Source organism: Cervus canadensis, chromosome 3 (genome assembly GCF_019320065.1).
Source record: "Cervus canadensis isolate Bull #8, Minnesota chromosome 3, ASM1932006v1, whole genome shotgun sequence".
Lineage (NCBI taxonomy): Eukaryota > Metazoa > Chordata > Mammalia > Artiodactyla > Cervidae > Cervus > Cervus canadensis.
Window position 1 is genome coordinate 103,283,711 of NC_057388.1, and position 13,337 is coordinate 103,297,047.

General features: G+C 57.6%; 1 protein-coding gene and 1 long non-coding RNA gene across 3 annotated transcripts in view; both read right to left on the reverse strand.

Annotated features, from left to right (window-relative positions):
* Nucleotides 1-4,240: 4,240 nt before the first annotated feature.
* LOC122438792 lies at nt 4,241-6,212 on the reverse strand. Of its 2 annotated transcripts, none has more exons than XR_006268642.1 (3): nt 5,892-6,212; nt 5,241-5,345; nt 4,241-4,408 (listed from the first exon to the last, which is right to left on the reverse strand). It is a non-coding gene; the product is annotated as an uncharacterized LOC122438792 (long non-coding RNA). The 2 variants fall into 2 exon arrangements; XR_006268640.1 differs by having other exon boundaries at nt 4,989-5,345.
* A 4,722-nt stretch (nt 6,213-10,934) lies between these two features.
* LOC122437902 (collagen alpha-1(I) chain-like) overlaps nt 10,935-13,337 on the reverse strand; it is a 3,780-nt gene continuing 1,377 nt past the window's right edge. Inside the window, exons 2-4 of the mRNA XM_043462380.1 lie at nt 12,626-13,337; nt 11,243-11,746; nt 10,935-11,129 (exon numbers count right to left, since the gene is read on the reverse strand). The exon at nt 12,626-13,337 is cut by the window's right edge and continues 767 nt beyond it. Of these exons, the coding sequence (XP_043318315.1) occupies nt 10,935-11,129; nt 11,243-11,746; nt 12,626-13,337 (1,411 nt within the window). The remainder of the gene's footprint in view (nt 11,130-11,242; nt 11,747-12,625) is intronic.

Consider the following 13,337-nt stretch of genomic DNA (forward strand, 5'->3'; position numbering starts at 1 on the left):
TTTGCCACTTGGGGCATACCTTCCACAGTCTCTAGTGATTGACACGCCACCGACTTCCCCGAGCCAATCCTAGGAGCCTTCACCCAAGGCTCTTGCAGACATTCTTCACATCTGTCAGTCCTTCCAAGTCACCCGCCATCATCAGGCGAGGTGTAGAGAACCGATGGAAAAACTGGAGGGATGACTTCTTCCATGGGGTGGGAGGAAATGAGGAAGGAGTAGGATGCTAAAGGTGGGATGCCTGACTTCTTGACGAAGCGAGGATCGATCGGGGGGGGGGGGGGGCAGGACTGTGAACTCAGGAGGTCCGGTTGAACACGTGCACATATAAATGGTACATCAAGACAATCAACAAGCACCCCATCAAAGTACTTACAGGGCAGGTAGTAAAACAAACAAACAAAAAAACAAAACACACACACACACACACACAAAAACAAGCACCCCACTATGCAGCCCAGGAGAGTGTAGACTTATGACTTTACATTAACCTCTAAGGGAAAAGAATCTGAAAACCTGACGCGACGAACACGACTTTGTAAACCCACTCGATACTTCATTGCTGCCATAAGGTTGGTGTCATTTGCATATCTCAGGGGATTGGTACTTCTCCGGGCAACCTCGATTCCAGCTTGTGCTTCATCCCACCCAGCGTTTCTCATGATGTGTACTCACTCAGCATGTAAGCTGGATAAGCAGGGTGACAACATATACAGCCTTGATGGACTCCTTTCCCTATTTGGAACCACTCTGTTGTGTTCCATGTCTACTTCTAACTGTTGCTTCCTGACCTGCAGAATTACCGGGTTGTTGTTGTTGTTGTTTGTTTGTTTGCTTGCTTGCTTGCTTTGTTTTGTTTTGTTCTGTTTTTTAATTCCCTAACCTGAATGAAAAGCGAGAGAGACAGAGAGAAGACGGCGGGATGGGCGGGCGGGCTAAGTAAATAAATAAATAAAAATAAAATAAATAAGAAAAGGACCCTACCGTTCAATCTGTTGCTTTCCACACACAAAGCAAAAACAGAGGACCCAAAGGACACAATGTTTACAATGGGAATTTTGAAAGAGGGACATCCCCTTTGGTCACTTCATACACTACCCCTATCAGCAGAATGCAATCGTTTCTGTTTTTCCCTCTACCTGGTCCTTCCAGACTTCAGAAGCTCTCAGCGAGGGTTCTTATCGCCTTGGCGATAGAGTGATTTTTTTTTTTTTTTTTTTTAGGGGCCCGGAGGATGTTTCCGTGAAGCGGGGGATACACACTTCTGGATAGGAGAGTCCTGTGCTACGTGTGGTTTTTTCTTTTCTTTGCGTGTGGCTCTTCACCCGAGAGGGGGACTGGGTCCTGAAGTTTTCCGAGTGGCCTCCGATATCTGGGGGCAACCCTCTCTGGGGGAAACATGTCCCATGTTCTCTTGCCCTGCTGACGGAGAACTCAAAAGGCCCTGTGCCTGAAGCCCTGCGGATGGAAGCTAGAGGACTTGGTGAACATTTCTGACAGAGCTTCCCCGCTGGCTCACACGGTCAAGAATCTGCCTGCGATGCAGGAGACCCGGGGTCCATCCCCGGGCCAGGAAGGTCTCCTGGAGAAGGACATGGCAACCCGCTCCAGTACCCAACTCTGACGTCTAGACATCTCCTTGACTGACTCCCCCTCCACCGACTGGTTTCGAATGAATCCACTCCAGGGATGAACCGGTGTGTTTCCTTGCTTTCCCTACAAGTGCCTCTGAGGAAAAAAGTTACCTGATTGCTTGCCCCCCAGGCCTGCTTTCCCGAACCTGTCTGTGGACCTCACAGCCTCCTGAGAGGAGATACGATAACTGTTTCACTGAATGGAGGATCTGTGCTCAGAAACTCTTTCCACGACATGGAGGCCCGTACTAACTAACCTATTTGGTCCTTCCCTCTTTCCTTCCTTCTTTCCTTCTGGATTTGTTGTTGTTGTTGTTGTTCCCCCCTTTCTCCCCCCCCCCCTTTTTTTTTGGGGGGGGGGACTTCTCTCTCAGGTCCATGCACACGCACACGCGCCGTTTCTCACGTACACGCGTACATGCATGCACTCACACACACAGTCACCAGTTCAGCTTTTCATGGGTTTCAGGGAAGTGTCAGAGGAGGGAACTGCTGGGGTCCGGAGCAGGCCGCCCACCCCACCCCTCCCCACCCCACCCCACCCCACCCCACCTCACATGAACCTCCATGTCCTGTGGAGTGTTTTGGACTCAAGTGACTTAAGAACCAAGATCCGGCCAGCGCCAGAGGAACGCTCCGCCCCTCCCTCCTTCTCTGTCTCTCTGAAGGCAGGCAGGAATGAAAACCTCCTTCCACGGAGGAAGATGTCAAGTGATGATGGCTGCTTGGACGCACGTCCGTGATCCCCACATGCATGAGTGGGGTTTCCTGGGTTACGAAAAGGAAGAGACTTCTTTGGCCTGACACAAGGCGAAGTTTGTCCCTCAGCCCCCCGCCCCCCCCCCCCCAGCCCCCTTCCTCCGCGCGGTGCCCAAGGGGCAGCCTCAAGGTGGGGAAATGGAGAAATGGGGGTGGGGCGGATCACCATTCAATAGAGAGAAGCTCGAGGCAAAGTCAAGGGCTCTGACTTGACTGGAAAGCTTTCTGCATTTGAATGAAGCTATCTGACGAGGCCCTGCAGGGGGAGGGTGGGGGTGGGGCCCACAGACAATAGCCCCTGCCTGCCTGCCTGTCTGCCTGCCGGGCTGAGGAGCCCTCTGGCGGCGGTGGCGGGGCCATGCCCCCGACTCCTGCAACTCGGTCCCCTCAAGGAAACTTCTGGGGTGACTCCCTTGTCCAGGGAGTCATCAAAGTTGGCCTGTTTCTGAAAAAGGCCCGAGTCACAGCTGTGACAGAGTCCCTGGATCTCTTCTTGACACATGGATTGACCTGCACCCTCCCCTCCTGTCAGATCCTTTGGACACTCTCAAAGAGGTCTTTGGCCTGGGCCAGAAAACAAGCCAAGATAAACAAATACGTTTTTGTCTGTTTTTTTTTTTTTTTTTTTTTTTTGAACAGGGCGAAAACGATGCAGGGCCGTGGATCAGAGAGAAACTTGCTCCTCTCACACGCGTGAAGGCAGGAAGTTCTCAGCGGGAGAGAACCTGCCTTCACTTTTCACTTCTCAGGGGGACCTGGACCGGTCCCCTCGCCTCGCACGCCCCCAACCCCTAGCCCAGCTCTACACCACCACCACCACCACCAACACCACCACCACCACCACCACCACCACCCCCCCCGTCTCGTCTCCCCAACGTCAGCCCCACTCCCACCCCCACCCTCCGGCCACCGAGGGGGCCCCGTGGAGGGGTGGCCATGGCCTTCTCAGCCCCTGTTCTGAGATGTCACTTGGGAAACCGCTCTAAGCCGAGATGCCAGATTGCTGCCCTGCTGCTTCGTGTCCGTCTCCATCAGCCATGCCCAAAAGGCACGTGAAATAATGGACAGCAAATAGTGCACCCAGAAAACACAGAATGATCCTCCTGAACACCGCACAGCCATTTTTCTGGATCCACATAGAGGTCGTTGATATCCCCGCTTGATGCATGAATAGTATTTACACAGACTCGATTTATTTCCGCTTTGATTGGGGGTGCCCTATCCAGAGAGATCACGCGGGTCCGAAAGCAAACCCAGAACAGAGCAGAACAGAACCAAAACCACAGCCAAGTCGAGGGAGTGCTGAACCAGAGGAGCTCACACAGCCTACGAGGTGGCCCAGATTGTGAAGGAGCGTTTGTGCTCACGTATCTATGTGGAGGTCTGAAGGGTCACTCGCCAGCGATGCAGATGTCATGCGAGTGGCCGGAGATGTTTCTCCATAGGATCTCTTGGGATGGCGCACGCAGGCAGGGTGCCTGGTGCAGGGGCACCCTGGGAGGTCCGATCCCCCGAAAAGTTGGCATGTGGGGCGCAGGCAAGCACACAACGTTTTCTTGCAGGGAGGGCCGAGCGAGGAGAATTCAGGGGTCCGTACCTCCAAGCCCCCAGCTGCTGCTGCTGCTGCTGCTTCTTCTGCTTCTTCTTGTTTTTTTGTTTTTGTTTTTTTTTTTTTTCCTGCCCCAAGCTTCTTGAAAGGGGTCCACGTAGCATTCTGAAAGGTCAGGTGATGGAGGGACAGGGTTCGTGGTTGCAAACGTCTGGCTGTAGGAATTCTTTGTCTTTGGTGACTGTTCACCACGTGGGTCAGGTCATGAGGTTCCTATACCCCCTCCACGGGACAGATGTTCACTGGGGGAGTGGGAAGGGTCCACACTCCTGTTCCCACTGCTCCCCTCCGTGAACTGGAGTGCGAATCTAGATGGGCCTCTGACGACACACTTCGCCGGGTTACATCACGCCGGTTTGGCCTTCGGTTCTCACAAACTGGCACTCTTGCTGCTTCTCGAAGTGTCCTAGAGAAGAAGACATCGGATTCCACATTAGGTCAGCTTCTTTGACTAGCGAAGGCACAACAGCCACAACAAGCGGGATGGATAAACACAGAAGTTGGTTTCCTTCGGACTATGGAGCGTGCATGTGTGTGTGTGTGTGAGAGAGAGAGACAGACAGAGAGAGAGAGAGAGGCAGAGAGAGGCAGAGAGAGAGAGAGAGAGAGAGAGAGAGAGAGAGAGAGAGAGAGAGAGGGGGAGAGAGAGAGAGAGAGAGAGAGAGAGAGAGAGAGAGAGAGAGAGAGAGAGAGGCAGAGAGAGAGAGAGAGAGAGATGCCTTTGTGGTTCTAAGGCAAGCACTGAGGAGTTGAGACTTTCTTTAACGAACATATTTTCCTTCATTTCAGTCGTGATGGTCCAATGATTTGGATGACAACATTTCATGTTTCAGGGTAGATGATTTTAGAAGGCTGTGAAGGGACTTCCCTGCCTGGTGGCCCAGTGGTTAAGAATCCACCTGCCGATGAGGCAGGGGACAGGGTGTTTTCGATCGATCCCCGATCAGGGAAGATGCCACTGGGCTCCGGGCAGGTTCGATACAAACCTATAGAACGGACAATGCCAGGCAGGCGTGAAGGCGAGGGCAGACGGGGGACTCTGGACGAGGATGACTGACACTGACGTCTCCGTGTAGGTGGGTTGTGGCCGGCACACTCCTCTGGGGCAGGATGTTCCTAAGACCGTTGCGGGAGGAGCAGGGGACCTAAGGGAACTCTCTGTCCTCTCTGCTCCATTTTGCCCCCGGAACCCTAATCTGCTCAAAGAGAGGATTCAGCCTATGGAAAGACAAACTCACATGTGAGTGAACCTCCTTTCTAGTTCACTTGAATTCTGAAAGCGTGACGGTCAGATTCACTCAACTCTCTGGATGTCTGTTCTTCCTGAGATCCCGGCCTATTCACTGGAAGAACACATGGAGCCGGATGAGATCTCCCTCTGCACGGCGGCTCCAGTGTGCACACATTTCAATGGCTACGGCTTGTGGACATCGCACCGAGAGCCTAACCCCGGTGTTTCAGACGCCTGTTTCTACAATGGCTGAACAGTTCTAACTGCGGGAAGCCCAAAATTTGCCCCTGCCTGTTCGATCTGCAGGGACTCTGCAAAGAAAGAACACACGTGCCCGGTCTCATGACCGATCCCCTTTTTCGGAGCTAGCCTGGCGTGTGATCTGTTTTCCAGGCCATAGGCACGCACTGGCACTGGGGAGTTGTGTTTCCCCTCTCCCCCCCCCCCCCGGCCTCCTCCTCCTCCTCTCTGCCCCCACCCTTCCCTTCCCTTCCCCCCACATGCACGCTCCCTCACCCCCACCCCCGCCCCGCCTGGGCCCGGCCCGTCCAGGTCTCCCCCACCCGTGGAAAAGGCCAGGAAGAAATGGTCCCAGAACGACGCAGCCGAGAAACAGTGGAAGTCCACTTGGATGCGGTTAGGAAACACCTGAGCATACCTAGGCCGACACTGCCACCGTGTGGGATGAGAGGCCAGTGAGAGGAGAAGCTCAAGAGTTCAGAGGAGGAGGAAGAGGAAGAGGAAGAGGAGCAGGAGGGAGGCAGGCGGCGGTGGGGGGAGGGGAGGGACAGGCTGAAGCTGTCTCAGGGCGATGACGTGGGTGAAAACGTCCCCCTTCAGAAGGGCGCTCCGAAGAGAGAGTTCCGGCGGGACCTTGAGAGCACACAGGGCTTCGTTTTGGAGGCTGACCTTAAAGCTGGGAGTGGGGGTGGGGGAGGGAATCATCCAGACATACGAAAGACACCAGGCCGGGAAGGCAAGACAGATTCTTTACAGAAGTGAATCGGATGCTTTTCTGTCAGTGTGTTCCATAATCAGACTATCATGGAAATCCATCCATCCATCCATCCATCCATCCATCCATCCATCCACATCCATCCATCCATCCATCCACCCATCCATCCATCCATCCATCCATCCATCCATCCATCCATCCATCCATCCATCCATCCACCCACCCACCCACCCACCCACCCACCATCGTTTCGCTCCTTTTCTGTTCTCTACATTTTTAATGGCGAGTGAGTGAGAGAGTCTTTCAATGGTTTGGTAGGATTTTTGAATGTCATGTCGTAGGACCATGGTACTTTTCAGCCATGGATGAACGTGACGGCTTCTTTTTTCAGCTTCAGCTTTCAGGGTTATCCTGAACTGCCTCGCCAAGTGAGGCCTGTGTGTCCCTGTGTGCTGGAGGAAGGACACTTGTGCTATCCACATCTTCATCTTGGACTGGACAAAACCACCGTTGGGAATGTGTTCCTTGGCTTCGTTTCCTTTCCCTATGGCACTGACCTGACCGTCCTGTCCACTCTTTGGATCCTTTATCTCCCTCTCCCCCTCAAGGCACTTGGTCCTTTTCTTCCTCCTCCTCCTCCTGCTCCTGCTCCTGCTCCTCCTCCTCCTCCTCACCCTAGTTTCTCTCCCCCACCCCTCTCAGTCCCACTCTTCTCAAATTGACGTCTAACTGACTGACAACGTTTTCTTTTGCCTGCCTTCCTTCCTCCCTTCCTCCCTCCCTTCCTTCCTTCCTTCCTTCTTTCCTTGTTTTGGTTTTGTTCCTGTTGTTGTTCCCCCATTAATTTTCAGGTGTACAGACGATGTTTCAGTGTAGCGCAGGAAGGACACAGCGATCACCAGGATACATCTCGTGAGTGACTGTCCGTCACCACTTGGTGTCACGGCAGATGGCATTTGGTGTCATGACGTGCCCGTGACTCACTGATTTCATCCGTGGAAGGCTGCACCGCTTCGTCTGTCTCCGTCACCAGTGGCACTCACTCACTCTCTCCCCTTCCCCACCCACCCCCGCCACCGCGTCACCCCCTCCCTCCTCTGGCCACCACCCATGTGTTCCTTTATGGTATCTATGCGCCTGCTTCTGATTTGTTCTGTTCTGTTCACGGTGTATCCTTTGGTAGATTCTGCATGGAAACGACTGATCTGAGGTGCTTCATTTAGCATAATAGCCTTTCTAAAGATCTCTCCAAGTTCCTGCAGACTGTGAGATTTTATTCCCTTCTGGTGGTTGAGTCCCATTTGTCTGTGTGTGTGGGGGGGGGGGGTGGGTGGGTGGGTGTGGTGTGGTGTGGTGTGTGTGTGTGTGTGTGTGTGTGTGTGTGTGTCTGCATGCGCGTGCGCACACGCGCACCTGAATAGATACAGGTGTAGGCACACAGACAGAGAGTTCTATCATTCTGTTTGTACGGATGTCTACCTAGGTATAGGTGTCGATACCACACATACACACGCGCATATCTTCTTGGTCCCCGCCGTAGGCACTCCGTGGAGTTGCCGGGTTGGGTCGGATGGGGAATCTTTGGTGGAGTGTCCTGAGGGATCCCAGGACTCGTTTCCCTAGTGATGGGGGTTCTCTCTCTGTGAGGTGCCAGGTGATGAGCTCTGATATCTCTGAGTCCGTCAACACTTTTCTCAGCTGCAGGAAAGATGCATTCCATCGATCAGGAGCCACTGTCTTTTGATGTTTCAAACTTGCTGTCGCGATTGCGAGTCCAGCTCCTGGGCCTTTCCCCTCCAAGTTATCGTTGTCCAGATAAACGCCCCGGGGTGCTTCCGTGAGCCCGCCCCCACCCCCAGCTGCCCAGCCCAGCCCAGCCCAGCCCAGCCCAGCCCCGCCATTGATTTGTCTTCTACCTTGTGCTTCTGAGTGTCTGTCTGTTCTACCTTTATTTTGAATGAAGGTGTCTGTTCGGGCCTCCTGCCGACTTCGCTCATCGGGGATTGTTTCTCTTTTGGAGGTTCAGTTGTCTGACGCCTATATGTATGCACACACGCGCGCACGTAGACATCAACACAGACACATGCGTATGTATGCACATAGGTACATGTACACTGACTAATACGTACGTGTATGCATGCATACGCGTGTGTGTGCATCTATGCACATCAATCTGTGTATATGCACTCTATACACACACTTGCAACTGTACATACGTATATGCGTGTATGTTTACTTACACATACATGTGTGTATATGTATACACATATACAGCCGTACGTCTGTGTGGACGTATATACGCTACATGTAGACGTCTAGGTATGTGTGCATATGTATGTACACACGTGTACATACACGTGTGCATATACACAGGCGGATATGTGTGCATATGTAAGCATGCACGTACGTGTCCGCCCATGCGTACACACACACACACACACCTGTGCGTATACATCACACGTACACACACATGTGCATCTATATGCGTTTACACGCCCGTGTTTATTTAAATGTAGGTGTGTATATCTATGTATAGGCACATATGAGCATGTGTATTCGTGCGCGTGCATATCCGTGTACGTATGTGTATAGATGCCTGTGCATACGTATATACACGCAAGCATACATGCACACTTTAAACGCCTAGGCATATACGTGCACGCACAGACACATGCGTGTACGTGAGCATGCATGCATGCCCTTCGTACGCGCTTGTTTATACGCATGTGTGCACACGTATATATAGATGCGAATATGTGTCCGTACACATATGTACATGCGTATATGCACATGTGCGCTCTCGCTCTCGCGCTCTCTCTCTCTCTCTCTCTCCCTCTTTCCCTCTCTCCCTCTCCCTTTCTCTCTCTCTCTCTCTCTCTCTCTCTCTCTCTCTCTCTCTCTCTCTCTCCCTCTCTCCTCTCTCCCTCTCTCCCTCTCTCTCTCTCTCTCTCTCTCTCTCTCTCTCTCTCTCTCTGTCTCTCTCTGTCTCTCTCTGTCTCTCTCTCTCCCCCTCCCTCCCTCCCTCCCTCCCTCTCTCTGACTTTTAAGCTGCCAGAGCAGTTCTACGACTTGACTTTCCTGCCTGGTGGTTTTGTTTCATTTCGTTTCGGTTCTACTTCAAAAAGTTATGCATTCATTGACTTGGCTGTTGTCATGGAGTCCGGGGCTTATTTAGTGGATCCCTATTGACTCGGTCCTCCCCACCACGCCCCTCAACCCCACCCCCGCAGCCCTGCCACCCCAGACCGCCCGGCCGGCCGCCCGCCTTTCCGGTGTTTGTGGCCAGTGATCTTGAAATCCACGTTCTCCTGACCTCAAGTGCACTTTCCCCACCCACCCGCGCTTGCTTGTGTTTGTTGTCTTTGGACTTGGTCACGGTCTCTACCCAGGTTGAGTTTTGTTTTCTCTTGTTGGGGGTCCGAGTGTCTCCTTCGTTTCCCTTTCTTGCTCCTGGGTTTGCGTGTCTGTGTCTGTGTCTGCTTTCCAAAGTCCTGCTTTGTTCTCCGAGCAGCGCTTGCCTGGTTGGTTTCACTTTGCCGGTCGGTCCCTTCCTCCCCTCCCTCCCTCCCTCCCTCCCTCCCTCTCTCACTCCCTCTTTTGGGGGGAGGGGGTCCGGGGGAGCCCGGGATGTCACTGGTGCCCCTCTCTCGGCCCCCGAGCCCCCGCCGCCGGCGTCTCCGTGGAATGTCCCCCCACCACCCTGGAATCGCGTGGGGGGAGCGCGTCTCCTTCGGGGCAGCCTCCTGAGGAGATAGTTCCCAGCTCCTCTCCCTTCCTCTGCGGCCGGGGTCGCGTCGCGTCGCGTGGCTCGGAGGCGGAGGAGGCTCCGGCCCGAGCTCGGGCGTTTGGGCGGCCGGCGCGGTGGCTCCTCGGCGGCCGGCGACAGCGACCCGTCCTCGGGACGGTCGAGCCGGTTGTCAGGAGCCACCTGGCGGCCGCTTTTATATTGTCCCTCCCCTCCGGAGCTTCGGCGAGACCTTCAGGAGGATTGTGACTCAGCCGCCGGGCCCGAGGCAGTGCTCTCAGAGACGGGCTATGCTGGCGGTGACAGTCCCGGTGACACCGAGGCCTAGGGACGTCCTGCTGTCGCCGGAGATTGGTTCTCTAGGTTTCTGAGGAGGGTGACCGTCGCGGCGCTCCAGATCCCGGCTCTGGGGTGGCCTGGCCGGGTCGACCAGCATCTCCCCGTGCCCCTCCGGCCGTGGAGACGGACCGGCCGGACCCTACCTGGGCCGGACCGCCGAGGTGGGCAGGGAGAGGGTCTTCCCTGCCCGGAGCGCCTGGACTCGGACTCGGCGGTCCTGCCTCCTCCCGGGTCGCCCTCAGGAGCGTTTGCTTCGCCCTCGGCCCCGCTCCGGAGGTGGGGACCGGCCCGGACTGTGGCGTGGAGGTCGGCGGAGGGCGCGGCTGGGTCCGGGCCCTCGGGTTCTCTCTGACCGAGGTGTTTTCCGCGTCGCACTCCGGAGGTGGGGACCCGCCCGCCGGAGTCGTGAGGGGTGACCCGGAGAGGACGGCCGGCGCGGGCGCGTGTGCGGTCCCCCGGTGGGGTCCGGTCGCCTGAGGCGTCTCCCGGCACGCATGCCTTTTCTTTTCTCAAAGTCCCGATAGGTCCGGAGACGTGGATGGACCGGGCCCTGCTTCCGCGGGTGGCCGGGGAGGGCGCGCTCGACCGTTCAGCGTGCCCTCGTGGGTCTCGGTCGTTGGACGCGACTTTTTCTCACCCCTCCCCAACTCCCTGAATCCCGGTCAGTCAGGAGGTGGGTGGGGACCGGCTCGAGCCGTCCTGGGTGCCCTGTGTAGGACGGTCTGGGCCCCGGGCGTGGGCCCTGGTCGGGGCCCGCTCGTCTTGTTGGAGGCGCCCCGCTGACGGTTCTTTCTTCTTTTTTCTTTATGCACGTCGAAGTCAAATCCCCGTTCGGAGACTCGGACGGACCGGTACGCCTACCCGTGTGGGCGAAGCGGGGAGGGAGTCTCCGGCCAGCTCCCTCTCCCTTGGCGTCCGCGCCCCCACTTTTGCCACCACGCGGCCCCCTCTCCCCCCCCCCCAAGTCGACCAGATGGCCCCCGAGAGCTCCAGGCCTGATGTTCATGGGGTAGTGCTGGGGACAGGTGGCCGGGTCAAGGTTCCGGGGTCCCTCCCTGCGAGTCATAGATGGGCCCCGCTGTCGTCTGCTGTCATTTTGTCGCCCAAAATAGGTCTTTTTTGCCACCAGGTAAGTGCTGACACGGTCTCCTTTGGTGTCTGCCGCCGAGGACTTTGGGTCTCTGGATGCACGCGGGGCTCCGGGCCTGTGGGCCGCCAGCTGGCGCCTGGTTCTGCCTTTGCCGCTGGAGCCGCCTGCCTGGGCCTGTGCGCCGGCTCCTGTGTGGCGTGTCTGGCCGACCCAGCTCGTGGTGCCGCGTCTGGGCGACCCGAGGGCGGTGGGGCGAGGCGGTGTGGGTCTTTGGCCCTGTGCTCCCCGCTGCGGGCACCCGGTGGCGGCTGGGACGACCCCTGCCCTGTAGGCTCCGTGCCACGTGTCAGCTGTTCTCCTCCTGGGGTCGTTGGCTGCTCTCGCCTGAGGTGTGAGGTTGTGGGCAGGCGGGGGGGAGGTTGTCGGCGAGGCTTAAAGCGGGCCCCTCCGGTGACTGTCCTCGCCTGTGCCTTCCCCCCCCCCCCACACACACCTTGGCTCAACTGATTGATGTGGTGTGGTTGTGCTCTCCCGGGCCGGGCCTAAGCCGTGCCGGACGAGGGACGGGTGTTCCCAGTGAACGTGTCCGCTCTTCTCGGTCTGTCCACGGGGCCCCTCGCCTGTCTTTTCCCCCTTGCCCCTCGGGCAGGGTGAGGAAGGCAGGGGTTGGGGTGTGGCCTCCGGCCCTGACCTTCGGTCTCCCGTCCCCCGCCTTGGGGTGCCTAGTGGGGGCCGTTGGGCTTTGGACACAGCAGATGCGCTTGCTTCGCCTTCCTGGCGTGTGCCCCGCGAGCGGCCCTCCCTGCGGTGGGGAGGGCTGTGCCGCTGCCATGCCGCGTGCCCGTGCTTGGGTGTGTGAGCATGCCTCGTTGGACCCTCGGTGGTGCCCCTGGAGTGCTCCAGGTCGTCCCTCAGGTGCCCGAGGCCGAGTGGTGGTGTCGTTTTCCCTTAACCCTGTGTCCTCCTTGGGTCCCCGCCGCGGTGGTGTGCGTGTGTCCCATGGGGGGGGTCGAGACGGTAAGAGAAGCATTGTGTGCTCCCCTCGTCGTGGCGGCTGACGGATGAGGCCTTGCAGGGGGCCCTGACCGCGCACATGCTCCTGTGTGGTGGTCCGCTTACCTATGCCGCAGACCCCTCCCGCCCAGTTGAGTGGCGGCTCCTGGTGTGCCTCCGTGGGCCCGAAGGAGAGACGATCGGGTGAGGGACGGTGCGCCCTCGGTGAGAAAGCCTTCTCTAGCGATCCGAGAGGGAGCCTTGGGGTACCGGACCCCCCAGCCGCTGCCCCTCCTGAGTGCGCAGTGGCCACTGTGGCGACTGCCAGAGCACGTGGGCAGAACCCCCCCCCCCCGTGGGGAAGGGGGGTGATGGGTGCACCGGCCCCGCGGTGGGGCCGTGTGCTGCTTGTTGCCTACTGCGGCCCGCGCCTCCCCCCTCTGAGTTGGGGGAGGGTCCCGCTGGGCCCTGCCGGGTGTCCGGCGAGTGGGGAGCCGTGTGTGCTGTGTTGTGCGCAGCCGGCCCCGTGGTGTGAGCCCAGGGGGAAGGGGGGGGCGTTGGGGTGCGACTGCCTGGTCGGCCCCGGCTCCCCCAGCCCTGCAGCCGTGGTGAGGAGGAGCCTGTCGTGCCCGCCCTCGCCCCTGAGCCGCAGCCGGTGGCGGTGTGGTGGGCCCGGTCGGGGCCGCCCTTGCTCGAGAGTGTGTCCCCAGGATGTTGAGCCTCGGGGTCAGGCTTAGACGGAAGACGGATCTGTTGAGGAAGGATGGATGGATGGATGGAGGAAGGTTGGGTGGACGGCACGCCGGCCCTGGCGGCGGGGCTGGGGTGTGGGGCCCGCTCCAGGGATGGCCAGGAACGGCCGGCGTCCCAGGCGTTGCGGGACCGCCCTCGTGTGTGGGTGGCGGTGGGATCCCGCGCTGGTTTTCCTGGTGGCCCGGCTGTGTCCTGGTGTTTCTGGTCCCCGGGCGGCGCCCTCGCCCCC